Source organism: Cornus florida, unplaced genomic scaffold (assembly GCF_030987335.1).
Source record: "Cornus florida cultivar Cherokee Brave unplaced genomic scaffold, ASM3098733v1 CherokeeBrave_3.0.0_Hap2_Chr01, whole genome shotgun sequence".
NCBI lineage: Eukaryota > Viridiplantae > Streptophyta > Magnoliopsida > Cornales > Cornaceae > Cornus > Cornus florida.
Genome location: NW_026775571.1, coordinates 120637776 through 120661690, shown reverse-complemented (window position 1 = coordinate 120661690; position 23915 = coordinate 120637776). Strand labels below are relative to the sequence as shown.

At 36.0% G+C, this 23915-nt stretch overlaps 3 protein-coding genes and 1 long non-coding RNA gene across 4 annotated transcripts; 1 reads left to right on the top strand and 3 right to left on the bottom strand.

The window, feature by feature from the left end:
- The first annotated feature begins 247 nt into the window (after positions 1-247).
- On the top strand, positions 248-1577 carry LOC132267895 (serine acetyltransferase 1, chloroplastic-like). The gene has a single exon (XM_059768829.1). It carries the CDS (start codon positions 546-548, stop codon positions 1482-1484), a length of 939 nt encoding a protein of 312 aa, XP_059624812.1. The 5' UTR covers positions 248-545; the 3' UTR covers positions 1485-1577.
- Positions 1578-1816: 239 nt separating this feature from the next.
- On the bottom strand, positions 1817-4650 carry LOC132267911 (uncharacterized). The gene is made up of 3 exons (XR_009469129.1): positions 4516-4650; positions 3442-3595; positions 1817-2193 (listed from the first exon to the last, which is right to left on the bottom strand). It is a non-coding gene; the product is annotated as an uncharacterized LOC132267911 (long non-coding RNA).
- Positions 4651-6105: 1455 nt separating this feature from the next.
- On the bottom strand, positions 6106-18231 carry LOC132267879 (protein NAR1). The gene is made up of 11 exons (XM_059768828.1): positions 17854-18231; positions 17250-17332; positions 15857-16010; positions 15388-15574; positions 15136-15262; positions 8604-8781; positions 8455-8504; positions 8203-8374; positions 7253-7379; positions 7026-7117; positions 6106-6764 (listed from the first exon to the last, which is right to left on the bottom strand). Exons 1-11 carry the CDS (start codon positions 17977-17979, stop codon positions 6612-6614), a joined length of 1449 nt encoding a protein of 482 aa, XP_059624811.1. The 5' UTR covers positions 17980-18231; the 3' UTR covers positions 6106-6611.
- Positions 18232-20210: 1979 nt separating this feature from the next.
- On the bottom strand, positions 20211-23094 carry LOC132267863 (CASP-like protein 2B1). The gene is made up of 3 exons (XM_059768827.1): positions 22719-23094; positions 22489-22621; positions 20211-20684 (listed from the first exon to the last, which is right to left on the bottom strand). The coding sequence occupies exons 1-3, from the start codon at positions 22940-22942 to the stop codon at positions 20433-20435; spliced, it is 609 nt and encodes a 202-aa protein (XP_059624810.1). The 5' UTR covers positions 22943-23094; the 3' UTR covers positions 20211-20432.
- Between the last annotated feature and the right edge of the window lie 821 nt (positions 23095-23915).

Sequence of the window (23915 nt, the reverse complement as noted above, 5' to 3'; positions counted from 1 at the left end):
ATGGGTCAATTAGCACTCCTCAAAAATAAATACCGAATTCATCGGACGGATGTAGACTTTCCTTGTGTATTGGGTGCAACGGGAGTGAGTTGTGTTCAAGTAATTGGCGGGTGTACCCTACCGCGGCAGACTTGGGTCTATGTTTGAATCGACCAAATAAAATCGTCACGCCAAACGTCACTATGAAATTATATATGCTTTATTTTTCAAACTGTCACTATGAAATTATATATGCTTTATTTTTTAAGACAAAAAAATGGGCATCATCCAATGCGTGTGTGGTTTGAAACTTCACGTTCCTCGAAACTGCTTCTTGTTCTTGTTAATTTAAATAAAAATGGTCCATTTCATTAACCCTTTGAACAAGGAGGTACTTACTATGTAATTTCCATGAAATTTCTGGTCATAGTCCCACCTCCTCTCTTCACCATCTATATAAACCATCTTCACTCTCAATTGAATTCCAACAAATAAAAATACGGACTACTTGAATCTTCGTCTCTCCCTCTCTAGACAACTCCTTTCATCTACATCTTCTGCTGCCGATGTGTTGCCATTCAATGGCAGCTTGTATTGACAATTCAAGAAACCAAACTTTTTCTTCAAATACCTATCCATGTCAATTCAACAAATCTCGATGTACACCCAGTGTCACAAGCTTCAGTTCCTGCAATTCCATTCACCGCGATGGACACAAAATTCCTAGTCCATCCAAGCTCATACCTCATGCCGGCGATGAAGATGATTCCGAGTGGCTGAAAATCCGAGACGAGGCGAAATCCGATATGGAGCAAGAGCCCCTCTTATCCAGATACTACTGTTCCTCCATACTGTTACATGATTCACTAGAGAGCGCGTTGGCTAATCATTTAGCAATCAAGTTGAGCACTTCAAATCTTAGTAGCGAAACACTCGGTGAAGTTTTCTTGAGTGTTCTAGCCGAAGATTGTGAGATCAAAAGAGCAATTAGAGATGATATAAAAGCAGTGAAAGAGCGTGACCCTTCCTGCATTAGTTACGTTCATTGCCTTCTAAATTTTAAGGGCTTCCTAGCATGCCAAGCTCATAGAGTTGCACATAAGTTGTGGTCACAAGGTAGGACTGTCATGGCACTTGTTATCCAGAATCGGGTTTCGGAGGTTTTTGCAGTTGATATCCATCCTGGAGCTAAGATTGGACGGGGAATACTACTCGATCACGCCACCGGAGTTGTGATCGGAGAGACAGCTGTTATCGGAAACAATGTCTCCATTCTACATAATGTGACATTAGGGGCTACAGGGAAGGAGACGGGGGACAGACACCCTAAGATTGGTGATGGGGTACTAATAGGTGCTGGGACTAAAGTTTTAGGGAATGTCAGAATCGGAGAAGGTGCTAAAATTGGTGCAGCCTCTGTTGTGTTGAAGGAAGTGCCTCCTCAAGCCACTGCTGTTGGAAACCCTGCTAGACTAGTTGGAGGGAAAAATAGACAAGAAATGTAGAATTACTTTCCTAAAAATGATATATGTATTATTTGAATTGTTTCTTGTTGAAATGCAATGGTAAATCATACCGGATTTTTTTGTTCTTTTCAATTTACATTTCTTCATACGAAATGTGTACATGTCAGTAACTGCATTACCAAGGCTTCAAGTCACAGAAATTCACAGCTTACTAGAATAAATAAAACTCTCTCTATATTATCCGCGCGCGCAATTAGGAATCCTGGAAGCAAAATTTAGCATCCTAATGTTTCCCTAAACATAATTTATGTGCAAGCATGTATAAACATAGTGAAATGCATATGTTTAATTTCAGTCTGGGCTATATGAATTCTTTTGGACCAGAGAATCCTCTATACAACTTCTTAGAAACTGTTGCTTTCAGCCGCTATCGATACAGTCTATTATTGTACAGTGTACAACAGAGGTGGATGTGCAGATTTGTAAAATTCCTAAATGGAGTACCACTCCAGCAAAGAACTACTCTATAAGGGAAATATGTGCTAGCAGAAAACCTAGATCAAGCGCATAACACCATTTTATTTTATTGAGCAAGTAAATATGTTTTTAACTTCACATTCCGACACTAATTATTTGTTACTCATGGTGGTATCCAACCACAGAATCACATTCTCAACAAAACTTCCTACCCCATTTCCTCAGGCCAACGCCCCACCACCGGTGGCTGTCCTGATAATCTGAAACAGAACTGCCAACCAACAAAGGAAAAGCAATAAGTCAGAAGCTTTAAATTAATAATTTGCATGATAAAACAATGTAGACCATACAAAATAAAACTAGCACAAAATACATAAAAATTTGACCACCACTTCCAAAATAATGTAGACCACATAAGTGGGAATGGTAGACCGTGGAAATTCAGAAGATTAATATTTTCATCTCCAAATATTTAAGTTAGTAACAAAGTGTGGCAAATATATGGAAACAAAAACAAGGAGGAGAAAATGGTAGCCTCAAAAGTATGATATAGCTGGTGACATCAGTAAGGGCGATGGTATCATTGACAGAGTGAACGAAATGGAGGTAGTGGTGGCAACATTGGTAACCTTACTATGACAACAACGAAAAGATGAGAGAGAGAGGGGGGAGGTGAATTCATGAGTCTATTTTATTTTTCGGTTAGGGGCATAATTGTTCGTTTGAAAATTAAAAGTACCTTGGAAGCATAAAAGCAGTCTTTAGCAATATTACCAGCCTTTTTAAATTTTTTTTTTTTTATAACAATAATGGTATAAAATATGGAGGTTATTTCAGAAACTCATTAAAGACACTTGGTAGCAGTAGCACAAGAACATTATTGTTCGCATGCCACTCCTCAGCTGGAAAAATATAGAAAGCGACTATAAATGGACATAAAAAACCATGGCATGCGACTCCAAGTCACAACTCTACCACAAACTTCGCATCACAACAATGGCAGAACCACTCAACCACATATATGCCCGTGGGGGCAGGTGTCCCACCGAACTTTTTTTAATTCAAAATTTCTATGTATATTATTTTCTAATTGTGAACTTGTCCCCACTCAAAACTGTTTAGAAAATGTTTAGGTTGACGGTTCCCAACACTTTCTTCTTTTCTTTCCCAAATTCTCTAGGCTACTCATTCTCATGACCTACACCGAGTTCATCTCCTCTATTTTGACCTTCACTTTCTCTGTTTTTACTTTCCCAATCTCAATGTAAAGCAAAAGCACAAAGTAGAAAAAAAAAAAAAAAAAAAAAAATCATTTCATAGATTTCTCAACCCTAAGCCAGTATTCAAGATACTCTAAATCCCTTTTATAGGCAATATTGTTCATGATTCCCTCCAGTGATGTGAATTTCTAACTAATACAGGACATAAAAGAATAATGGTAAAAGTAACAAAGGGGCAAAGGAGGAAGCATAGCTGCATAGAATAAATAAAGGATGTCAACAGGGTCTAAAGAGCATACATGATCCGATGACCACAAAAACAAAGAGCCCAAGAACAATAGGCCCAACTGGATAGTCGTTTCCTTTCTTGGTGGTTTCAGGAACTGATCCTCTCTTGGTGATATTCTTATCAAACCTTGCAATTTTCCTGTCTGAAAGGCGTCTTGAAGTAGTCTGTCAAATCCAAATAACCATAAAAACCCATTCCCTTTTTTTTTTTTTTTTCAACCTTATTAACACCAATGCAGCACCGCAAGTACATTTCGAAATAATTTTCAGGATATAAGAATAAAATTTTGCAGATGTAAGAGAGAATCTTTCCCATCCCTACCACCAACACATGATAAATTGTCCCCAAGCCATATAATTAAAACATTCGTTCATACATATGGGGGTGTAAATTATGTGCCTGTTTGGTTTCTAGGAAACTTTTTCAAGAACTAATTTGCAATGGAAAAATAAAGAAAAAGAGAACATCTGAATACCAAATCAATGGAATTTGAAAATTGCATGAAAAGATGGGGACTTTTAGGTGCACTGTATCAACAATGTGAATAATCTTTACACTGAGTGTTAAATTCTTTCAAATGAGCCAAATTTGAGCAATGCTACTCACCCGGACTAAACAACGCGTTCAATTGACTAGTTATTCACATGGGTAAACATTTTTATTGGTGATTTGTGTTTGGCATTGTTTAATAAGGTCAAGTGTTCTTTAACTTACAAAAAAAAAAAGGGTTAAGTGTTACATTTTAAAAATGATTTCTCCCAAAATCTTATAAACATAGAAAAACAGAATAAAAAAATTAGAAGAAAACAATAAATGAGAGCACAAAAGAAACAACAGAAGCCCTACCCTGAGTTATTATATGAAAACTTAGAGAAAGAAGGCACATAACAATCAATCAGGCAACAAAAAGACAGAGCTTCCAAAAACATGGATGAAGATTATTAGTATTTCCGAAAAAAAAAAAAAACATGAATACAACTCTGATAATGTGGAATAGAAGACTGAAAGACAAGAAATTACATATATAATAATCCCAGAAACACAGAATTTGGAGAGAGAGAGAGAGAGGCAGAAGATGGTTTACCATTTTCGTTCTCTTTGCGGATCAAACACGAGAGACGTTGCAGAGAAAGGGAGGGGCTCCTTATTGTTTCAAGTTCTCTTCCAAGGTTCGGAAACCTCGGACCAGCCCCCTGTTTTAACTGTGTACCGGACGAAATTCGCCGCATTTTTTTTATATTTAATTTTTTACTGTCGTTTTGTTTTCCGTTACTGTCGTTTGTTTTCTCTGGTGTTTTCTGTTAGTGCATCTAACACTCGTGGTGCAATGCTAAATTATCGACCTTTATCCATACGAAGACTAGAAAGAAAATATTATTAAAAATCTAAAATCCATACATTATATAATTCTCCAAATACATACATCTCCGAATATTTTTATTATTATTTATTTTTAAGTAACAAAAAGGCAACAGCTATGGAATTATCGTTCCCGAAAAAAAGAAACTTCAAAAATAATGAGACATTGCTCTCAAACCGACGTTGAGATAACTAGGGTGGCTTGATAAAGTTTGATGCCTAAAGTAAAATCACTAAATTAGGCTGTTTTTTACATTGATTATATTAATAGTACTAAATTTTTATATTTAACAATTATATAAAAACAAACTTATAACGATCAATAGAAGAATAATTGTATTCATTTAGTAATTAATATGATACACAAAGCATAATTAATTTATTAAAAGAAATACTCACTATTTCTCGTATCAGTAGTTCATTTTCGAATGTCTCACCGTTTTTCCATTTTAGAACGTCCCATATTAATTTTCATATTGAAGAGTCAAACAAAATAAATGCTATATTTCTATTGTTATCTTTTATTTTAAAAAGAAATAATGCATTAGTTGTATGTTCCATTAAAAATTTATAATATCAATCGAATTAATTGTCTTATAAATGAGTCACTCCTAACAACATGCTTGAAAGAAATATATAGCATTTAACTAATATAATATAATTTATTTTTGGTACCAAATACTAATAATTTTATCTTTTTAAAATTATATACTTAGGAAATTTTAATGTTGCCTACTCTCAAATTAAAAATAATAATAATAATAATAATAATAATCACTTTTGCTCTCCCACACAATTAAATTTCTGAATCTGTCCCTGATTGAATACCTTATGAGGTAACCTCAAATGATAGTAACATAATAACAAATCTTCAATTATTTAGGAAGAAGAAGAAAAAAAAAAAACTGTCATAAAACTTCTCAATCCAGCAAGATCGAGAACATTCACACGAAAACAACCACCTAATCGACCATTTTTGTCTTTTATTTTATTTTATTTATTATTTTTTCAGAATATTTTACCATAGCATGAAAACATGCATATGTACTGTACTGTCACCGTTGCACCGTTATTCCAACGAAGAACAAAGATGCTTCAGAAACCATTTGAGCATCGTTAGTCATTGTCACTAACCAAGACACATTCTCACCCCAATTGCGCAGAGTATAGTTTTCCCAATTAACGGTAAGATTGCAATATCAACTTCAAAAGACTTTATTTTTGGGAAAATGAACAAAAAGAAAAACCCAACACTGAATTAAAACCAGCAAGTACGGGTCACAATAGCAAAGGCAACCCAACCTCCTTTACGTCGTTTGTCAATCAAGGAACGAAAATAAAACTCTTAAAAGTGTGTTGTTTAGTTCCATAACAGGGCATCACTCTTTCCTGACAGTTTAAATACAGAGAATTGTGAAAAATTACAAGAAAAAGGATTAGTATACATGCACCGGATATTCCTGGACCCCATGCACAAAAAAGAAAAGAATAAACAATGAAAATGGTGTATGCTTTACATACATAATTCTATATAAGTTCACCCGCAACGAACTATTTCTATGATAAGAAAAACAAAAATCAAAACGCAGGTTATATATACATGACCGGAGGAGTGCCCTCATGGATAATCTGTTCTCTCTACCAAAATTGGACTCGTCCATATTTGCAATACCACATCCAAGAGGTGATGGATGTTAAGGTAAATGAATCCTTGTGCCACTTGCCACAGGAACACTTTGGAACAGAAGTGGATTTGAGGAAACACAAAACGGGAGTCTCCACCATTCCACTAGAAATGGAATTTGGGACAAAAACCTCCTCTCACCAGTTCTGTAACTGAGAAGTAATACTTTTTACAACAGGGTGGTATGCCGTGTGCATGTGTTTCTTAGCTTTCTCTGAACCAGGTTGCTCAAGCCACACATCATATAAACTTTTTACAAGGGGATTCTCAAAAGGATCAGCAACCAAAACCTGAATATTGTAAAAGAAAAATTAATTAGTTCCTTAATCAAATCCACACTTGTAAGCATTAATAGACTTGTAAACAAGCAAGAATAAGCATAAGCACAATCAGAACCCCAGGTAAAGGTTCAGGTGGATAATAAGAACTTCACACCACACTCTAAACTCCAGGTAAGGGTGCAGTCTTAGATGAAGTAGAATCCAAGATGATGTAACTATAAATAATAGTACCACACCTAAATAAGTCCTCTCCTCCAACCAAATACTTACATTTTCCATATAAGCATTTTCTAATGATTGAATCAAATCCTTGCCAGATTGCCCTGACTTTGGCTTGATTTGACCACCACCATTCAAGCACCCTGTTGATCAAAAGAAAAGTAAATTCCGTGCACATTAAACTTCAGGAGCGATGAAGAAGAAAAACACAGTAGATGTCTACATATAGAACCCCTATTTCAATATAAATGAACTAATCTGAAAATAAAAGAAAATACCTGACGGGCATGCCATAACCTCCAGATAATGGTAATCGCATTTTCCAATTTTGATTTTCCTCACAACATTCTGCAGGTTTCTGAAGCCATAACATAGGGCAAACTTCAGTAATGTTTTGCCTTCCACCTGCATTAAAAGATGACATGATTTCCCTGTAATCATGATATCATCACACGCAATAGAGCAACTAATATTTTTCTAAATTCATACACTTCAATAGGACAAATGGACCAAGGGCCTTGTGGCCCAGTGGATGGTGAGGGTTTGAGTCTCCAAAGAAGTAAAGTGGGTGTGATGGAGAAGTGGGACAGTCAGAAGGGCAGATTGTCACTTGGCAGGTTTTACTAGGGTAATATGAGTACGCAACTTGAACCCAAACCCATTTTTCATCGTTCTTCTGAACTTGGTCTGGCCTGAGTTAAAATCCAAATCCCAATTTAGTTTCAGTAAAGCTTGAGTTGAGAAATCAGGCAGCATAACCCAAACTTGACTGACCAACCTGATTCTATCCCTACTTTACGTGTGTATACATGTGCATATATTACTGCAAATAAAAACCAATAGAAGTTGGTGTTGCACACACCTATAAACTCTGATACTTCCATGATTTATTTTGCACAAGCAAAGGAACCAATAGAAGTTGGTATTGCATACACCTATGAACTCTCTGATACTTCCACACTATTATTCCATATTATATGAAACTTCGACATTTCAGCAATGTCCAATGTCTTGACATATAAGGGACAGGCTAAATTGGATCACAAATTAGACTGATCCTTTTTAAAACGAAACCTAGTTAGCTAGACCCTCAAAGTGAAGCAACACTCCTAATGCTTATGCAACATTCAGGTTCCACCACTGCTTGACAATTTCCAAATTCTCACAACGCATAGTGCTCCTATGTCTACCAAACGATGTGAACAAGATAAGGTTAGACCAAACTTACTTCAAGAGTCACCTCTTGGAAATCTGAATTCCTTATAGTCTTATAGTCCAGAGGGCCTTTAATTTCTCTCCCAAAAAGCATTTTAGCAGCATATCGAAAAATTGTGTCTGCATATCCTCCAGAGCTTCCATAAACCCCATAAAGATGTCCCTCGTCATTAACATTTGTTAGCCTGTAGGACAATAACATTCATTCCATTTGATAAAGTAACTTAGACAAATCAAGAGAACCTTTGAAGGATAATTTTCTTACAATTTATCTAGGGGAGACTCTTCCAATGCTTTGAAATCTACTGATTTTAACTGCAAAAACCAAAACAATAAAATAAATAAAGAAAGAAACTATGACATAGCACTACCCAAACTTGTAAAATTACTATATATGGAAAATCATGGTGGCACCTGTATCAAGTCTAATATCTCTCCAGATGTCAACACAGAGTCTACCTCTGTAATTTCTATACTAGCATTCTCATGACCATCACCTTGATGTTCCACTTGAAACACAAAGTCATCCCTAGCAGCCTCAAGCTTTTTATCATAACAAGGCATCACTGTCACGTGGTAGATTTCATCTGGCCTGTTGAATGGAGATAATTCAGTATAAAATAAGAAAGCATATCAGAACTTCACAAGCATGCAAGATAATATGAAGATGACATAAGAACTTGACAAGATTTTGATGTATCCTTGAGATTTTTGTCAATGGTACTGAAATCCCACAAGAGACTACTGATACAGTACCTCCAGATATAGAGATATATCCAAATTGAGCCCCACCAATATACGAAATATCAGTCAAATGAGTTTTATTTTTTGTGTGGTGGACCTTTTTGGGACTTCTATATGACTTTTAATTCAGAAGAAAAATATAACCTCAGGCTCCTACAATGAAGTTATGATAATCATCTCGGGAAGCACGTTTCAAACCTTTTTGAAAAAAGGAAATTGGAATGCTTAATAACACTATACAACTTTTTTTTTTTTGGATAAGTAAAGATGTATAAACAAACACACTCAGAGGGGAGTGAACCCTTACAAAACAATTAAAAAAAACGCAAACGCGTCAATACAACGATAAGTTGTCAACGAGATCCAAAAAACTATCTACAGATGGGCAATTTTTCCCATTAACCCAAGAATAAAGAGAACGCAAAATATTCGCCTTGATAACCCACACCGACGATTCCTGTCCTTCGAAAGATCTCCTATTCCTTTCATGCCACAACCCCACCAAATACAAAGAGGTGCAACCCTCCACGCCTTCCTAACCCGACTTTCCACTCTATTCCCTCTCCAAGCTTCTAACATATCCCTTGTATTACTTGACACTACCCATTCCACCCCAAATACTTTCAGCATCAGACTCCAAACAACCGCTGCCACTCTACAATGCAACAAGCATAGTTGTTAAAGGCTCAGGGCGCACAAAAGCGCAAATGCCTCCTGGAGCCTGAGGCGCAAGGCGCAAGGCAAGAGGCGCGCCCCACTGAAGCAAGGCGCACGTTGAAAAAAACAAAAACAAAACCCACCCAATAAAATATTAAAGATGCAATAGTATATATAAAGATGCATTAAATAGAAATTATGAATTTATCTTGCAAAAACCACAAGGATGTGATATACTTTCAAATCAAATCAATTTAATTTTCTATAAGCACCATGATTGATTCTATTTTTCATTTTTGGGTAAGTGATTTAACAACTAAACATTCTTTCAATAATAGAACCTAATTATATGAAAATAATATAACAGTAAATGGGTAATTATTTCATTTTAACAAAATTATTTCATTTTAACAGTACATGAGCTATTTACAATTTGAGATTGTCTTCTATAATTTAGAGTACACTTAACTAATTATTTCATTTTAACAAAATTTGATAAAAATGCATTTCCTCAAACCAATAACATGTTAGAATGGAACAAATACAGCTGTTCACACAAATAAATCAGGATCACACAAATAAATAAATAAATAGTGAGAGCAATACATTGTATTAATAATCTAATCCAAGGCTTCCAAGCAGGTAAATATAAAGTACCTCACACAAATAAATAAAAAATAAAAAGAAGAAGAAAAATAAAAATAAATCTGCCAGGAGAGAGCCGAGACTCGAGAGAAGAAGAAAAGAAGAAAAAAGAAAAAGAAAAAGAAGAATAAAACTCGAGAAAAAAAAAATAATAATAAAATAATAAAAAAATATAAAAAATAAAAGAAGAAGAAAAATAAAAAAAAATCTGCCGGGAGAAAGCCGAGACTCGAGAGAAGAAGAAGAAGAAAAGAAGAAAAAAAAAAGAAAAAAATAAAGAAGAATAAAACTTGAGAAAAAAAAAAATAAAAGAAGAAAAATAAAAGTAAATCTGCCAGAGGAGAGAGCCGAGTCTCGAGAGAAGAAGAAGAGGAAAAGAAGAAAAAAAAAATCTGAGACAGATCCGGCAGATTCGAGAAAAGGAGGAAAGAAGAAGAAGAGAAGAAGGAGAACTTACCTGCTGGCCGACGCAGATCCGAGAGTCCGAGTGCCTTCGCTGCCTCTGTCTTCTTCCTTTGCTTTTTGCTTCTCTTTTTTTTGTTTTTTATGTTGCAACTTGTAGGCTTTCAGCTTTCTATTATATTAACTAATAAAATAATAGAATAGAAATAATAATAATAATAATAATATAACAACAATACACAAACAATAAACAAACAAAAACAAAATAACAAAAAGAAGTAAAAAACAACTTTTCAAACAGGTGCGCCCTTAGAGAGCCTGTAGCCTGGTGCCTTGGTGTGAAAGGCGCACGCCTTAGTTAACACAGCCGCCTTAAGTGTACTTAAGGTGACAACATGGCGTCTGGAGGCGCCTTGTGCCTCAGGCGCGCGCCTCCAGCGCCTTTGACAACTATGGCAACAAGCCAATTCACCAGCCTTCTTGCACATGCAACACCAATTAACTGTTATTTGGTGTCTTTTTCTGAGATTATCCAAAGTAAGAATGCTGCCAAGTGCCGCTGTCCACGTGAAAGAAGCCACCATTATGGAAGCTTAAGTACTCCAAACAGCCTTCCAAGGAAACTCGTCGCTCATTGAATTCGTAAGACTTTTATAAAACAACCTCACCTTGAACACCCCTCTAGAATCCCCATTCCACACCATCTCATCCCTTCCTTCCCCCTCCACCACTTGATTATAAATTAATCCCATTAATTTGGTAAACTCCAACAACTCCCAATCATTAAATTTTTTTCGAAATCTCACATCCCAAGTAGCTCTCCCATTCTTTAACCTAAAATAATCTGCCACCAGCGCATGCCACACCTCAACCATCCTATAAAGTCTAGGAAACCTATAAGCCAACGCCACATCCCCACACCAAACATCCATCCAAAACCTCACAAAACTACCATCCCTAACTCAAAACCGTATCCGCTTAGAGAATTTGTCCCACCCCCTCCTAATACCTTTCCATGATCCCATACCCGCTGATGCATTCAAAACTCTGGACACTCAAACCTCCCCTCCTCTTCCCCAAATCGGCAAGCAATAACATGCCTCCAAAACACGGACCTTTCGCATCCAAATCTCCATAACCATTTCCCTAACAGAGCTTTATTAAACATATCCAACCTGTGCAATCCCAATTCCTCTTTGAATCGGGGTGCACACTTTCTCCCAATTCACAAGGTGGTACTTAAACTCCTCCCTTACACACCCCCCACAAAAATTCCCCTGAATCTTATTAAGTCTACCAATCACTGTTTTAGGGATTGGAAACAAAGACATGAAATATGTAGGAAGATTAGCTAAGGTACTCTTCAGCAATGTAAGTTTACCCCCTTTCGACAAATATTGCTTCTTCCACCCCGATAACCTCTTTTGAAAACATTCCACCACTAGATCCCAAACAACTCTCCTCGGGGAAGCACCCAATGGCAGCCCCAAATAAGAAATAGGAAAATCCTCCACTCCGTAACCCAAAATAGCTGCCAACTCATGAATATGTCCCACATCCCCAACTGGAACAATCATACTCTTTCCAATATTAATCTTCAACCCCGAAACCACTTGAAAACAGGTCAAAACACACCTCAAGTGTCTCACTTGATTCACACTAGCATCACAAGACATAATAGTGCCATCAGCCAACAGCAAGTGAGATGTACAAATCTAATTTGGCGCATAGCCACTGTAAAACCTTGAATAAATCCCAGAACCTCTGCCCTTTTCATGAGTCTACTAAAAGCATCCATAACAATAATGAATAGAAATGGGGACAATGGGTCCCCCTGACGTAAACCTCTCGAACTTGCAAAGAAACCTGCTGGTGACCTGTTTACTAAGATAGAAAACCGAGCAGTCGACACTATATCCAATTTACATACAATCCCCCGGTTCACCACTTCTAACTCTAGCATCAATACAACACTATACAACTATATGTGGGTTAGTAGGGTTAGGGTTATTGCCAAGGAGGCAATACGCTAATGATACCAAGGGCGATCTTATCACACACAAAGAGAGAGAGGTGATGCTAATAAAAAAATCAAGGTGTGAAGTGTAGATTTCACCTCAAAGGATATTAGAGTACAAATCTCAATCGGCTCCTACAATCCTTAATTATAGGAGTCCAAATGTGTAGATGACATCTAGTAAAATATGACGCATGTGGTGAGCAGAAAGATGTAGGTGCGTATTAGAAGCCAAGGCCTACCAGTCAGCAAGAAGAACAAGTGGGTGAAGTAGATGAAGTTCTGAGTATAGAATTCTTTTCCTCTCTAAATTGGCCAAGACATTACCTGCAGGTTGAACCACAATGCTGGGTTAGTCCTTGGTTCGAGTTGCTAAAACAGTAAACCTCAAGGTATCCTAGTATAGGAAAATGTGGTGTTCGGACTATATCAAAGTGGCTGAGACAAAACATAAATATGGCCTTATTGCAACAAAGTGCATGTACCCAGAGATGGATTTATGAGGGGCCATAATGTGCAGGATGTAATAGAGAAGAAACCACAAAAGGAGATCCAATTCCACAGCACAAGAGGACCTTGGTATTGCCTCAATAGTCAATGCCCATATTAAAGGCTAAAGTTACCAAGAAAACGTTCATATAGGCCTTTCAGGGACCGATATGACACACCCCAAGAGGTGGTCAAAATAGTAGAGCCATGCATCATGAGGTATTGGGGCATGTATCTGGTGGAGGGGCCAACATGTGGAAGCCAGCTCAAGGGCCACGTGAAGGACCATAAGAATGCCATGTGAAAGCCACACAGATAATTAAATGTTGCACGTCAAAATCTAACCTACATTATGTGATATGTTATCCGGACTTGGGTAAGTACAAAGGGTGTGGGTGTGTGTCTAAGTATCGGACTTCCTCGAATTCCAAATCTTAGGATACGGGAACATGTATCCAAAAGTTGGAACAAGTACATAGAGTCGTAGACACATACTACCCATTTAAATACATAACATGTTTTATTATACCGTATTGTTTAATATTATTGTTTTTAAGAACATACTCAATTACTAATCAAATTAAATGGGATGTGATAAAACTTATAAAGAAAAGGGTTTTCATTTGTTTCATAAATAAGAAACTCATCTTCAGTACTAAATTTAAGTTTTGTTCTTCTTCAATCATGTCATTTCAAGGATCAGGGTGTCAGATTTATCGAGAATGAAATAAAAAAAAGTAAAAAATCTATATATTAGTGATGTTAAGAGGGAAGGTTTATACCAACGGGCCAGTAGTCCAACTGTATCAGGCTCTTACTTCCCAAAGAGAGGTCAAGGGTTCAAGCCTCAGTTGAGGCACGTGTGTGTGAGTAGTGTTTATTGTTTAGTTTCTAGGTAGTTAGATTTAACCTGCAAGTCCTAGAAATGTCTTCTTTCTTAAGGACTCCATCATTAGTAGATGCACCTGAACAAATATCAGGTTTGATGACAATTTGATTTCGCATTGCCATCTTCAGCAACATGAAGATAAGACAAAGATTATTAAAGGAGCCAAGTCTTTCATCACAACGTTAATTAATGAGGCCCAAATGCATGTTAGACCGGTTTTACTTTTTGTGCTTAGATATTAACCCCTTTTTTGGTGGGCATGAGTAGAGGTGAGGGTGATTTATTTATTTATTTTATTTCTATTGTTATTATTATTATTATTATTATTATTTTGTGGGTCCATATTGGGCAGGGGTGGGTTTATAAAATTTCAATACTTGATAAAATTGGGAAAAACAAAAAGACAAATATGATCCAACAAGATTTAGTACAACATTGAACAAGAGCTTCTACTTCATGGATAGAAATATGGATTGCTGCCACTTGTGTCCATCATATAACTAAATGCAGATTGCAAAAAAGAGGACATTTGTAACTAGCTGGGCGCTTGCGGTCTGACCCAAAAGCCTTAGGTAGTGCTGCATACCCACCCATAAGCTCATGACCTTCCTCATTCGGATCCGATGTGGGACAGAACCTCTAACATTATTCCCACCCAAACTCGCAATGCACTCGTTGCAGTCGGAACACCTTACCTACCCGGACACCTCCCGAGTGGGCGCTTGGCGTGATACCAGACCTCTGATACCACTTGCAATGGGCTGAGCGCTTGTTCTCTAACCCAAAAGCTTAAGCTATTAGGTAGTGTTGCATATCCCCATATAAGCCTATGACTTTCCCCATTTGGATCCGATATCGGACAAGAACCTCTAAAAACTGTCTACAACCCTCATTGACTCGACAATCATTGTTGTGCCAATACAAATTATTTGGGTGACATGATCTTTCTTCTTTTGGATAAGTTAGGTAACATGATATCCTTATGGCTCACGCCTTATACAAATAGATTCTAAAATAGAAAATGTCTTCAGGTCACAATCTTGATATGATTATGATTTGTGAATTAATTAAGCTGTGCATGCATATTAGATTGAATGCCTTACCTAAGAGATAGCTTTTGGCATATCTGGTGCTTGATGATAGCTCCAATAGTTTGTTGGGGACTCTTCACTGAGGATATATAAGGCAAAATATAGGATCCAAGAGTTTTTTCGGCATAGCATATCCAACCTGGAATTTGAGAGAAATATTTGTATAACACATCATGGCAGGACGTAAGTCACATAGCAAACAATTTCTTCATGATTGTGTGTGCATGCAATGGCAAAAATATTATTAGGACAAGGCATTTTTACCTGGACAAGCTGAGGAAATCATGGGTAGAGATGATTTATGTTTTTCATCATCCATTGAATGACTTTGTTTGTAACGTGATATGAATTCATTGCACGATTCAATAAGTGATATATCTCTACTGCAGCTGGTATCGAATATAGCCTTCACTCCCAAGGACTTGAGAAATGTTGTAAGTTTCCTAAAAACCTGAAAATTTGGAATAACAACTGGCACCATTGGAACATGCATGCATCCTCAAAAACAACTAATTCTGCATACAGTTTATCAAGACTAGAAACACCAATTACAATATTCCTACCAATTATCATAGAAGTAGAACATAAAGAATGTGACAAAGATGTAAGCTCATAATGAACCAAAGATGGTAACATGTCACTTGGGTAATGTTAATACTCAAGGGATTAAGCCCAGCATAATTAACTTAAAGAAGCAAATATGGAGGAAACAGGGAAGGACGAAAAAGCTTACTTCAAGTGGGGAAAGGCCAAAATGAACGGCAAGAGAAGCCCTTGACTGGGGAGAGAGAGAGACAATAACAGCCTTCCCTTCATTGATCTGCGAAAGAAACTCATCTAAACTTTGCTTCTGAAGCATAACTGTCTCTGCTGATGTTATGCACCCACTGCACAATCACCATAAATGAGTTGTACATGTATGATTTTTTACTTGTTTCGAAAATCCAGAGATTTAAGTTTCCGATGTGCACACAGAAAAAAGATTACTCCATTAAAAATATGAATATTTAACTTCAAGGAACATCCAAAACTTAATGTTCAATAGGCCTTCTTGTGTTTACATGCATACATTTTAAGCTATGGGTTAAGTGTGGTAAACCCCTAAACATTCTGCAAGTTGCAGAGAACATCTGATGTAAATAACCTCCTAAATTATAACAAGATGCAAATAAGGCCATGAGTTAACCCGCCCTAAGGTAAAATGGCAATTTTGCCATTTGTAAAAATTCATTAATTGTAGTGAACTCCCTGAACTATTCGCAAGTCACAGAAACCCCTATTTTACCAAGTAGTCCCCCCTAAACTAAAGTTGCAAATAAGTACACGACGTTACTTGCTGTTAATTGTAAAGCAAGTATGATAATAATTTTCCTTTTGAAAAATAAAATAACTTGTTAACATTGAACAATTTGCACATTTCAAGTGCCCACAATTGTCCATGCCTCAATGGAGAGTGTAGTTAAGAAAACGAAAATTGAAAGGGTGACTAGTACACAATTATACTTGGATATTATTGGAGATAGTATTGGTGTTGCCTAGGAGTATAAATGAAGGGGAGAAATTATCTTTGCAGAGGGACCACTGTGCCTTTTAGAAGAAACCAGATCCAATGATAAAAAATAAGGGCAATTTTGTCACAGAAAAGGGCATTTTATGTTATGAGAAAAGGGCGCATTTTTATCATAACATGTATTAAATATATCTCCCATACGTGATAGTATAACAGCTATTTTTCAGATGTTGCATTATCATAAGGGTGCTGTGTGAAAAAAAGTGATACTAAGAGTCTCAAAAATAAAGTTTACTGTAGTTTATTGCATTTTTAGGAATAGTTCAGGGTGGTAAATTGCACTTAAGTATCTCACCCAACACGAATGTTGTATTATAGCCTTTAGGTTTCAAACACCTAGTTAGTGTGAGGGTGCTATATGCAAAAATCGAGGTTATCCGGAAACAAACCACAAAAAAGAAAAGAAAAGAAAACGTTCAGAAGTTTTACTACTTTTCTGGGTAAAGTTGAGGGGGGTTTACTGCACTTAACCCTAAATTCTACAAATTGTCACACATTTTAAGCTATTAACACAAACATGTGTACACATTTGAGGGAAGAGGGGCGGAGGCACTACCTGCATGCTAAGCAGTCCTTGAGTGAAATCTGCACTGGTTTTGTCTGCAGTGGTTCAATAGAGGAGCCAACCTTCTCAGGATTCTATTAATGCAAAATAGAGAAATCGAAATCAAATCAAAATTAATGCAGATATTATGAAGTGAGATACTTCACCAAGAATTATAAAGTATTTTTTGGTTAACATTGAACAATACTTCCCAAAGTTCTGAGATTTCTCTGAGAAATAAAAAATAAATTTTTGTTTTTGAAAAGATAATGAAGCATAGCTTAAATCGATAATGAACTCCATGAGAAACATTTCAATTAAAATTTCACATATTATGACTATTTAGATCAATTATTAACCCAAAAAAAATGTTGAGATAAATTGTACCAGCTAGTATTACATTAAATTTCGACCTAAAACACTCATGTTAAGGAATAAGGTCACATATTTTTGCAGTATTGAGCAAACATGTGTATAACTAAAATTGTGAGCTTCCTAACTAAATAATGAGCAGAACACAAAATTCAATAATTACGTCAATGAATAATATCAAATATAGTTATAAACCCATCAAGCGAAAAAAAAAAAAAAAGCCCTAAGCATAAACAGTAATTACCAATGATTTGTCGAGCTTGGTGGATTTGGCCTTGAGTCCGTTAAGAGAAACAACGCAACCTTGTGAAGGTGCTATGTAGTCATTGAGGTCCCCAATTCTAAGTGTTGCAGAGAATTTCTCCGACATCTCTCTCCGCCTTGAAAATATATATGTATCTATATGTGTTTATATACAACTATATATAGCGATAAAGAAAATAATTGACACCTATAACTTCAAATAGTATTTGGGAACGAGGAGGAGAAAGAAAGGTAATAGGATGGGTTTATCAGAGACAGAGAGATAGAGGTCGATCGGACCCGGTGGAGAAGAGGGTCGCGTACGTTTGAGAAAAGTCCGACACAAATTAGAGTGGAGAAATATCTCCGCTTATCCAACTGAGAGTACATGATCCAACGATACTTGTAAGCACGTGCCGACCACGGTCCATTTCAAGCGGTGAGTCGGTGACACAGCATTAGATAATTCCCTCAAGAGTAATTTTTATTTTTATGTTTTTTTGGTTAACTAGAGTAATTTTTAATTTCCATTTCATTGTTTTTCATTCCAAATTCTTGTTGTTGGTTGTGTTCAATGGTGGTTAAAAGTACATTTTGTGTCGAAAAACTTGTTACAAAATTTTTGAAAACAAAAGCTTGAGAATATTTTAGAAAAAAGTATTACAAGTTAAAAAAATTAATTAATTAATTAAAAAAATTTTTATTTTTTTCTTTTTTTAGAGTTTATACCGCTAGACCACAAAATTTATTTTAATATAGTTCATTGTTACGGTATAAAATAAATTAATTAATTTCTTTTTGGAAAATAAAATATTCAAATTATAATAATAGTTATCAAACACATTTTCTTATTTTGCTTCTATACATTACACCATCTGCAAAGAAAAATAAAAGAATAAAAAATAAATAAAAGAATAATGAAGCAAAAATAATTGTCAAACACGACTCAAGTAAATTATGTCTAGTCAATAGGGCTTGTAATTGAATAGAAAAGTATGTTAATCAGTATTCGAATTTATAACTTATTCTCAAAATTTATACCTTAATTCAAATTTGAATGGATAAGAACCATATTTGACCGAGATAATATAAAAGATAATTCAAATAGAATTAGATAAATTTGACTTGAATTCGGGTAAAATCCGACTCCATTAAGAATCTCCTAGAGCCACACAGATCTTCTTCTAACAAAGTTTTGTTTAGATTTTGAGCTTTAAACTGGGTCCAATTTTGGATCAAACTCCGTATATTTCAAGTCTAATTAAGGTCCAGAAGTGTGGGCATGTGCTCCCTGGCCCCAAAAAAAAAAAAAAAAAATTCATTCTTCAATTAAACTCTAATTTTTTTCCCAAGTCCTCTCATTTTTCGTGTTAAATTTTTTTTTTTCCTCTTCTTAAAATTCTTCTTGTTATTTATTTATTTATTTATTTAAATCATTGTATTTAATTTTATGCATATCTTCAAAATAAGGATACAAGTGGATTACAGTTGTAATTGTAATTGTATTCAATGAAAATATCATCTGTTAATATTTTAATTTTTATATTTACCAAGTATTTATTTTTCTTACACTACTCTTTTTAGCATATTATTATTATTATTATTATTATTATTATTGTATTTTGATTTGAATTATCTATATTTGTCAACGAGCATAGTCACACTGAGGCGGCAAAATCTGTTTAAGGTGGCAGTAGTCTAGTGATTAAATCCAGTTTGGAATAAATGAAATTTATTTTCGGCTTTGAAGTCCAAAACTTTTGGTTACTTGCACAACTAATTAGCTCCAAAGGGTTTTTTTTTTTTTTTTTTTTTGGAAGGAATTAGCTCCAAAGGGTTGTTTTGCCTACTTGTTGGATTTCTAAATTTTCCAATTTTAGGGTTTATGATTCAACTTTTCCCTAGTGCAAACTTCAATTTTCTGCAACACCCAGTTGTGCAATCTTGAAAATATATTATTCCTCAAATGCAACTTTTGTTCAAGCCTGCATTTTGGGTGATACACATTTAGGCTATAACTAGTACAACTTTATCATAAACTTCAAAAGTGTACACTAAACACAGCTAGCGATGCTAATTTGTGTTGAACAAATTATGATTTTTTTTTTTTGTTTTTCTCTCTATTTCATTGTGGATGTTGATGACATCTTGAACTACACTGATAAAATGTTGTTTGATTACTAACAAATCAAACCATTTAACTGCAGACCAATTTTAAGGTTAATATGAAACAGCCTGAGCCTGAGTACATTAAACGCCAATCACCTTTCACAGCTACTGCATCAAGAATTTTAAGTAAGATATGCGACAGCTCGGACGCACAGATCTACCCATGTCATTTCGAAGAACACTAAAACGGAGATGAAAAATTACCATTTCAAGATCAATTTCATCACACCACTCGTAAATTGTTTCTAAGTAATCTACATTGCACTTTGATTATTGAAACAAAAATTTAAGGTCTCCTGGTAAGTTTTACACTGCACTTTTGATTCTGACCAAGGCCTTAACACATTATAGGAAAAGACCACCAAGTTACATATCTTTGTGGTAAAAAGAGAGGTAGTTTAGTTTAGCCTACTACCATCTCCCACTGCTCTTGGCTTTGTTGTCTCCATACAAGCGGAAGAGACTAAAAGCTGAAATGCCGGAGAGGATCACCGTGCTAAGGCTAACCATCAGTGCACTGGCTATTCCCTCCCCCACTTGGTTGCAGAACTTCCCGTACATATCGCATATCTTCATCCACTGCAACTCTGTCTCCCCAAACTTAGCAAACACTGCGGACTGTGCAGCAGTAGCCACAGCAGCCAATGTCATGTACGCCATCAACTGCACACAAATGAGTTTATCTAGAAGCATTATATTATTATGATCATCATAAAATGTCAATAATATTTAAATGCTAACTCTAATCATGCTGAATATAAATTATACTGAATTTAAGTGTGTTGATCAAATGGGCAGCCCTGCAATTACATCTAGTTAATTAAGCTTTTTGACAACTGACCAGGATTTCTAGTGGGGACAGCCAAGTTCATTGAATAAGAGAATTTATTTATTTATTTTAACTTTTTGATAGGCATTGAGTTAAGAGAATTCAAAACATGGTAATGACATTAAGGAGGTTTAGTATTCTTGTTGTTTGGAGGAAAAAAGAAAAGAAGATATTTCAATTATTCCTTCTGATTCTTAATCTTACTCTTGACGTTTTTATAGACTAAATGAAATCGAAAGAGAGACGTATTAAAATGGTTAAGAGATTAAAAAAAAAAAATTTGTTTAGGCCGCTATAAACCAATTAAGCACAAACCTAGTTCTGAGTTAATTGCTTCACCAATAAAATGTCTGAAATCAATGTATTCGGCGTCTTTGGAGTAGTATCACATTCACATCACCGGCCAAATTAATCAAGATACTCTCAGGACTAAAGGACTCAATTACTGCTAGTTAACAGGGTGGGGTACTGGGGTTGGGTGGAGAGCATAAATATGTTTTATTTACAAATCCGTACCTCTTCAGAATGGAGCATATTTGAAGACCAGACTGGGTCCTACCGTCCTACCGTCCTAGTAGAGCCTAATATGTGCAGCCATTATTTCCTCAAAATCAAATAATGCTACGGCCTTCTTTTTATAGCCCTGAACTTCCACAGCCTGAATGGTGATATATGGATCGAAAGAAAAATATAATGAGGGCACTCTTGTTGATCAAGGAACTGATGTTACAGCCTGAATCCAACGGCTACTAAAGGTCGAGCTCAGCGGAAGTGCCCTCATGATAGACTTCCTCTCCATAAAAATATAAGTAATGCTATTAAGAAAGCTCGCTCACTCGTGACAAGGAATAGATATTCGGTTGGGTGTGCCGGGTGCACGGTGCACCGGCTCATCCGAGCTGTACATACATAACACGTGCGGCTCAGATGAGCACCCCGCTGCACGGTGCGTTCAATGTAGCTTAATACATTCTCCATGAGAAGAGACATGAACTCTCCACATTTAACCGCTAGATTGACAAATAAATTAAATAATTCATTTGATTTTTCCCAAATTTGAAGAAAAAAAAAAAATAGTTTCAAATGGTTAAATGTGGAGCGCAAGTTGTCATGACTACTATTGACAGCATTACTATAAAATAAAAATATAAAAAAATAGTACTAGTAGTGATGCAAGAGAGAGTACTGCACTCGCTGGAGCACAATAAATAGTGTTAGGAATCAGATCAACTACTGCATCTTCAATGCGCTCTTTCTCACGTGGCACGCATGCAATGAGCTTCAGGGTAATAATTTTTGGGATTCATAATAGGTTTTATTACTGGTAACAAGCATGATTAGATGAAATTCAAACCATTTAGAGTCTAGATCCACATTCCCAAACTATTTTCAGCTACATGTGAAATTAATCAAAAGTACTGAAACCTATCTATCTATCACATACTAATTGATTAAACCACAGAAAAGCCAAATCCTCCCCTGTTCCCTTCCCCACTTCAATCCCCAGAAAGAACTCTCATGTGCTGAACAGCTTCATAATCAGATGGCCGGATTATGATGATGGACATGTTGAAGCAGCATTATATAATATAGTCCACACACACACACACACACACACACACACACACATATATATACCTGATCACCAGAGAAAATAGCCCAAGCCAAGGGCTTGTTGAAGAGCACACTTCCTCTAACCATGCTCACAACACATCTCAACCCTTGAACCAGTGAGTAGGCAGCAGCTAACCCATTGGCTATCACCAAAAACCTGCCAATATATATATATGATCATCCAACACATACGTATAAACATAAATAATATAAATATCTAAAGATGAGGAAAGGGGGGTGTTTGAAGATCTTACACAAGGGCTTTCATGTCTGTGAATTTAGCTTTTTTCTGGATGGTAAAGATCTCCTTGACTTGGGTATCAGAACCCACAAGAACAGCTGCAACAACACCTAAACCACAGATCACACACCTCAAAACCAACTCCGCAAGCCTCACCCTCCGATCAATTACTTTCAAGTTACTCCCATGATACACTGGAACATTCCCCGGACTCACCCCAACACCAAGATAGCTCATCTTTACAAATACTAGTACTAGCTCTACCAACAAACACTCAAACAGGGCTCACACTCGCACCAAACTCCAGTACTTAAAAACAATTCCCAATTCCCACTACTTAAATAGACACCCACAATACATTTTTTAAAAATATTTTCATATTTTAGTTTTGTGTTTTTTGGTTTGATTTATTTAAACTCCAAATATCTATCTGGTGGTAGAGCGTTTTTTTTTTGTTTTTTGATAAAACTGGTGGTAGAGCTTTGGTGTAACGTGTCCGATTGCCAGGTGGCACAACTTAGTGGCTCTACCGGACACTGTATACGTACCCCTTGGCCTAATTAAAAAAATGTTACATACAGTATAACAGTATAGTATACAGTATCTTATCTAGGCATGAGCGTATAGACAATGTATGTGTGTAAAGTGTTAAACATTGGGACACCTTACCTTAATAATTATGGGCATTAAATGGAACATAATACAGCATTAAATGGAAGTAATCTGACATCTGGAGAAGCATTTAAGGATTCTGTGGGAAAAGAAAGCTTAAGTAAGAATTAGGTGTAGGCTAGCCTGCTTTTTCTTCTAGGAAAGGGCGATGATTTGTTGTCCCGAGGAAGGGGTAAGGGTGAGGAGTGCCTTAAATATACTAATTGAGGGAAGGTGTGGAATTTATGTTGACCCATCATAGTACACCTAGTGGGTTTGGTTATCAAGTGTGAGTGTGGTGCGCTGGAAAACTTGAAGCAGAACATCAAAAGATATGGCTAAAGTGCTGGCTATAAATTAATTAAAGTGACCACGTTTTGATGCTCCATAGTATTTGTAAAGTGATGGACATCATTGCATATTGCCGTGTCATGATATTAAGGTGTATTTGACAATCAACTATATTTTGTTATATAAGTAAAATTACATTTATTTCACTAGTTAAATTATTCAGTATTAGTGTTTAATTAATAAGTGACTACTAATTATTATTGATATA

Excerpts from the sequence above, each read along its gene's own strand:
- LOC132267895 (XM_059768829.1), top strand. The coding sequence starts at position 546 with ATGTGTTGCCATTCAATGGCAGCTTGTATTGACAATTCAAGAAACCAA.
- LOC132267879 (XM_059768828.1), bottom strand. The coding sequence starts at position 17,979 with ATGTCGGAGAAATTCTCTGCAACACTTAGAATTGGGGACCTCAATGAC. Across the intron at positions 15,263-15,387 it reads GATTTCCTCAGCTTGTCCAG|GTTGGATATGCTATGCCGAA; the intron begins GTAAAAATGCCT and ends CTCAAATTCCAG. Across the intron at positions 8,375-8,454 it reads GAGTCTCCCCTAGATAAATT|GCTAACAAATGTTAATGACG; the intron begins GTAAGAAAATTA and ends ATTGTCCTACAG.
- LOC132267863 (XM_059768827.1), bottom strand. The coding sequence starts at position 22,942 with ATGAGCTATCTTGGTGTTGGGGTGAGTCCGGGGAATGTTCCAGTGTAT. Across the intron at positions 22,622-22,718 it reads ACAGACATGAAAGCCCTTGT|GTTTTTGGTGATAGCCAATG; the intron begins GTAAGATCTTCA and ends ATATATTGGCAG. Across the intron at positions 20,685-22,488 it reads CTATTTTCTCTGGTGATCAG|TTGATGGCGTACATGACATT; the intron begins GTATATATATGT and ends ATTTGTGTGCAG.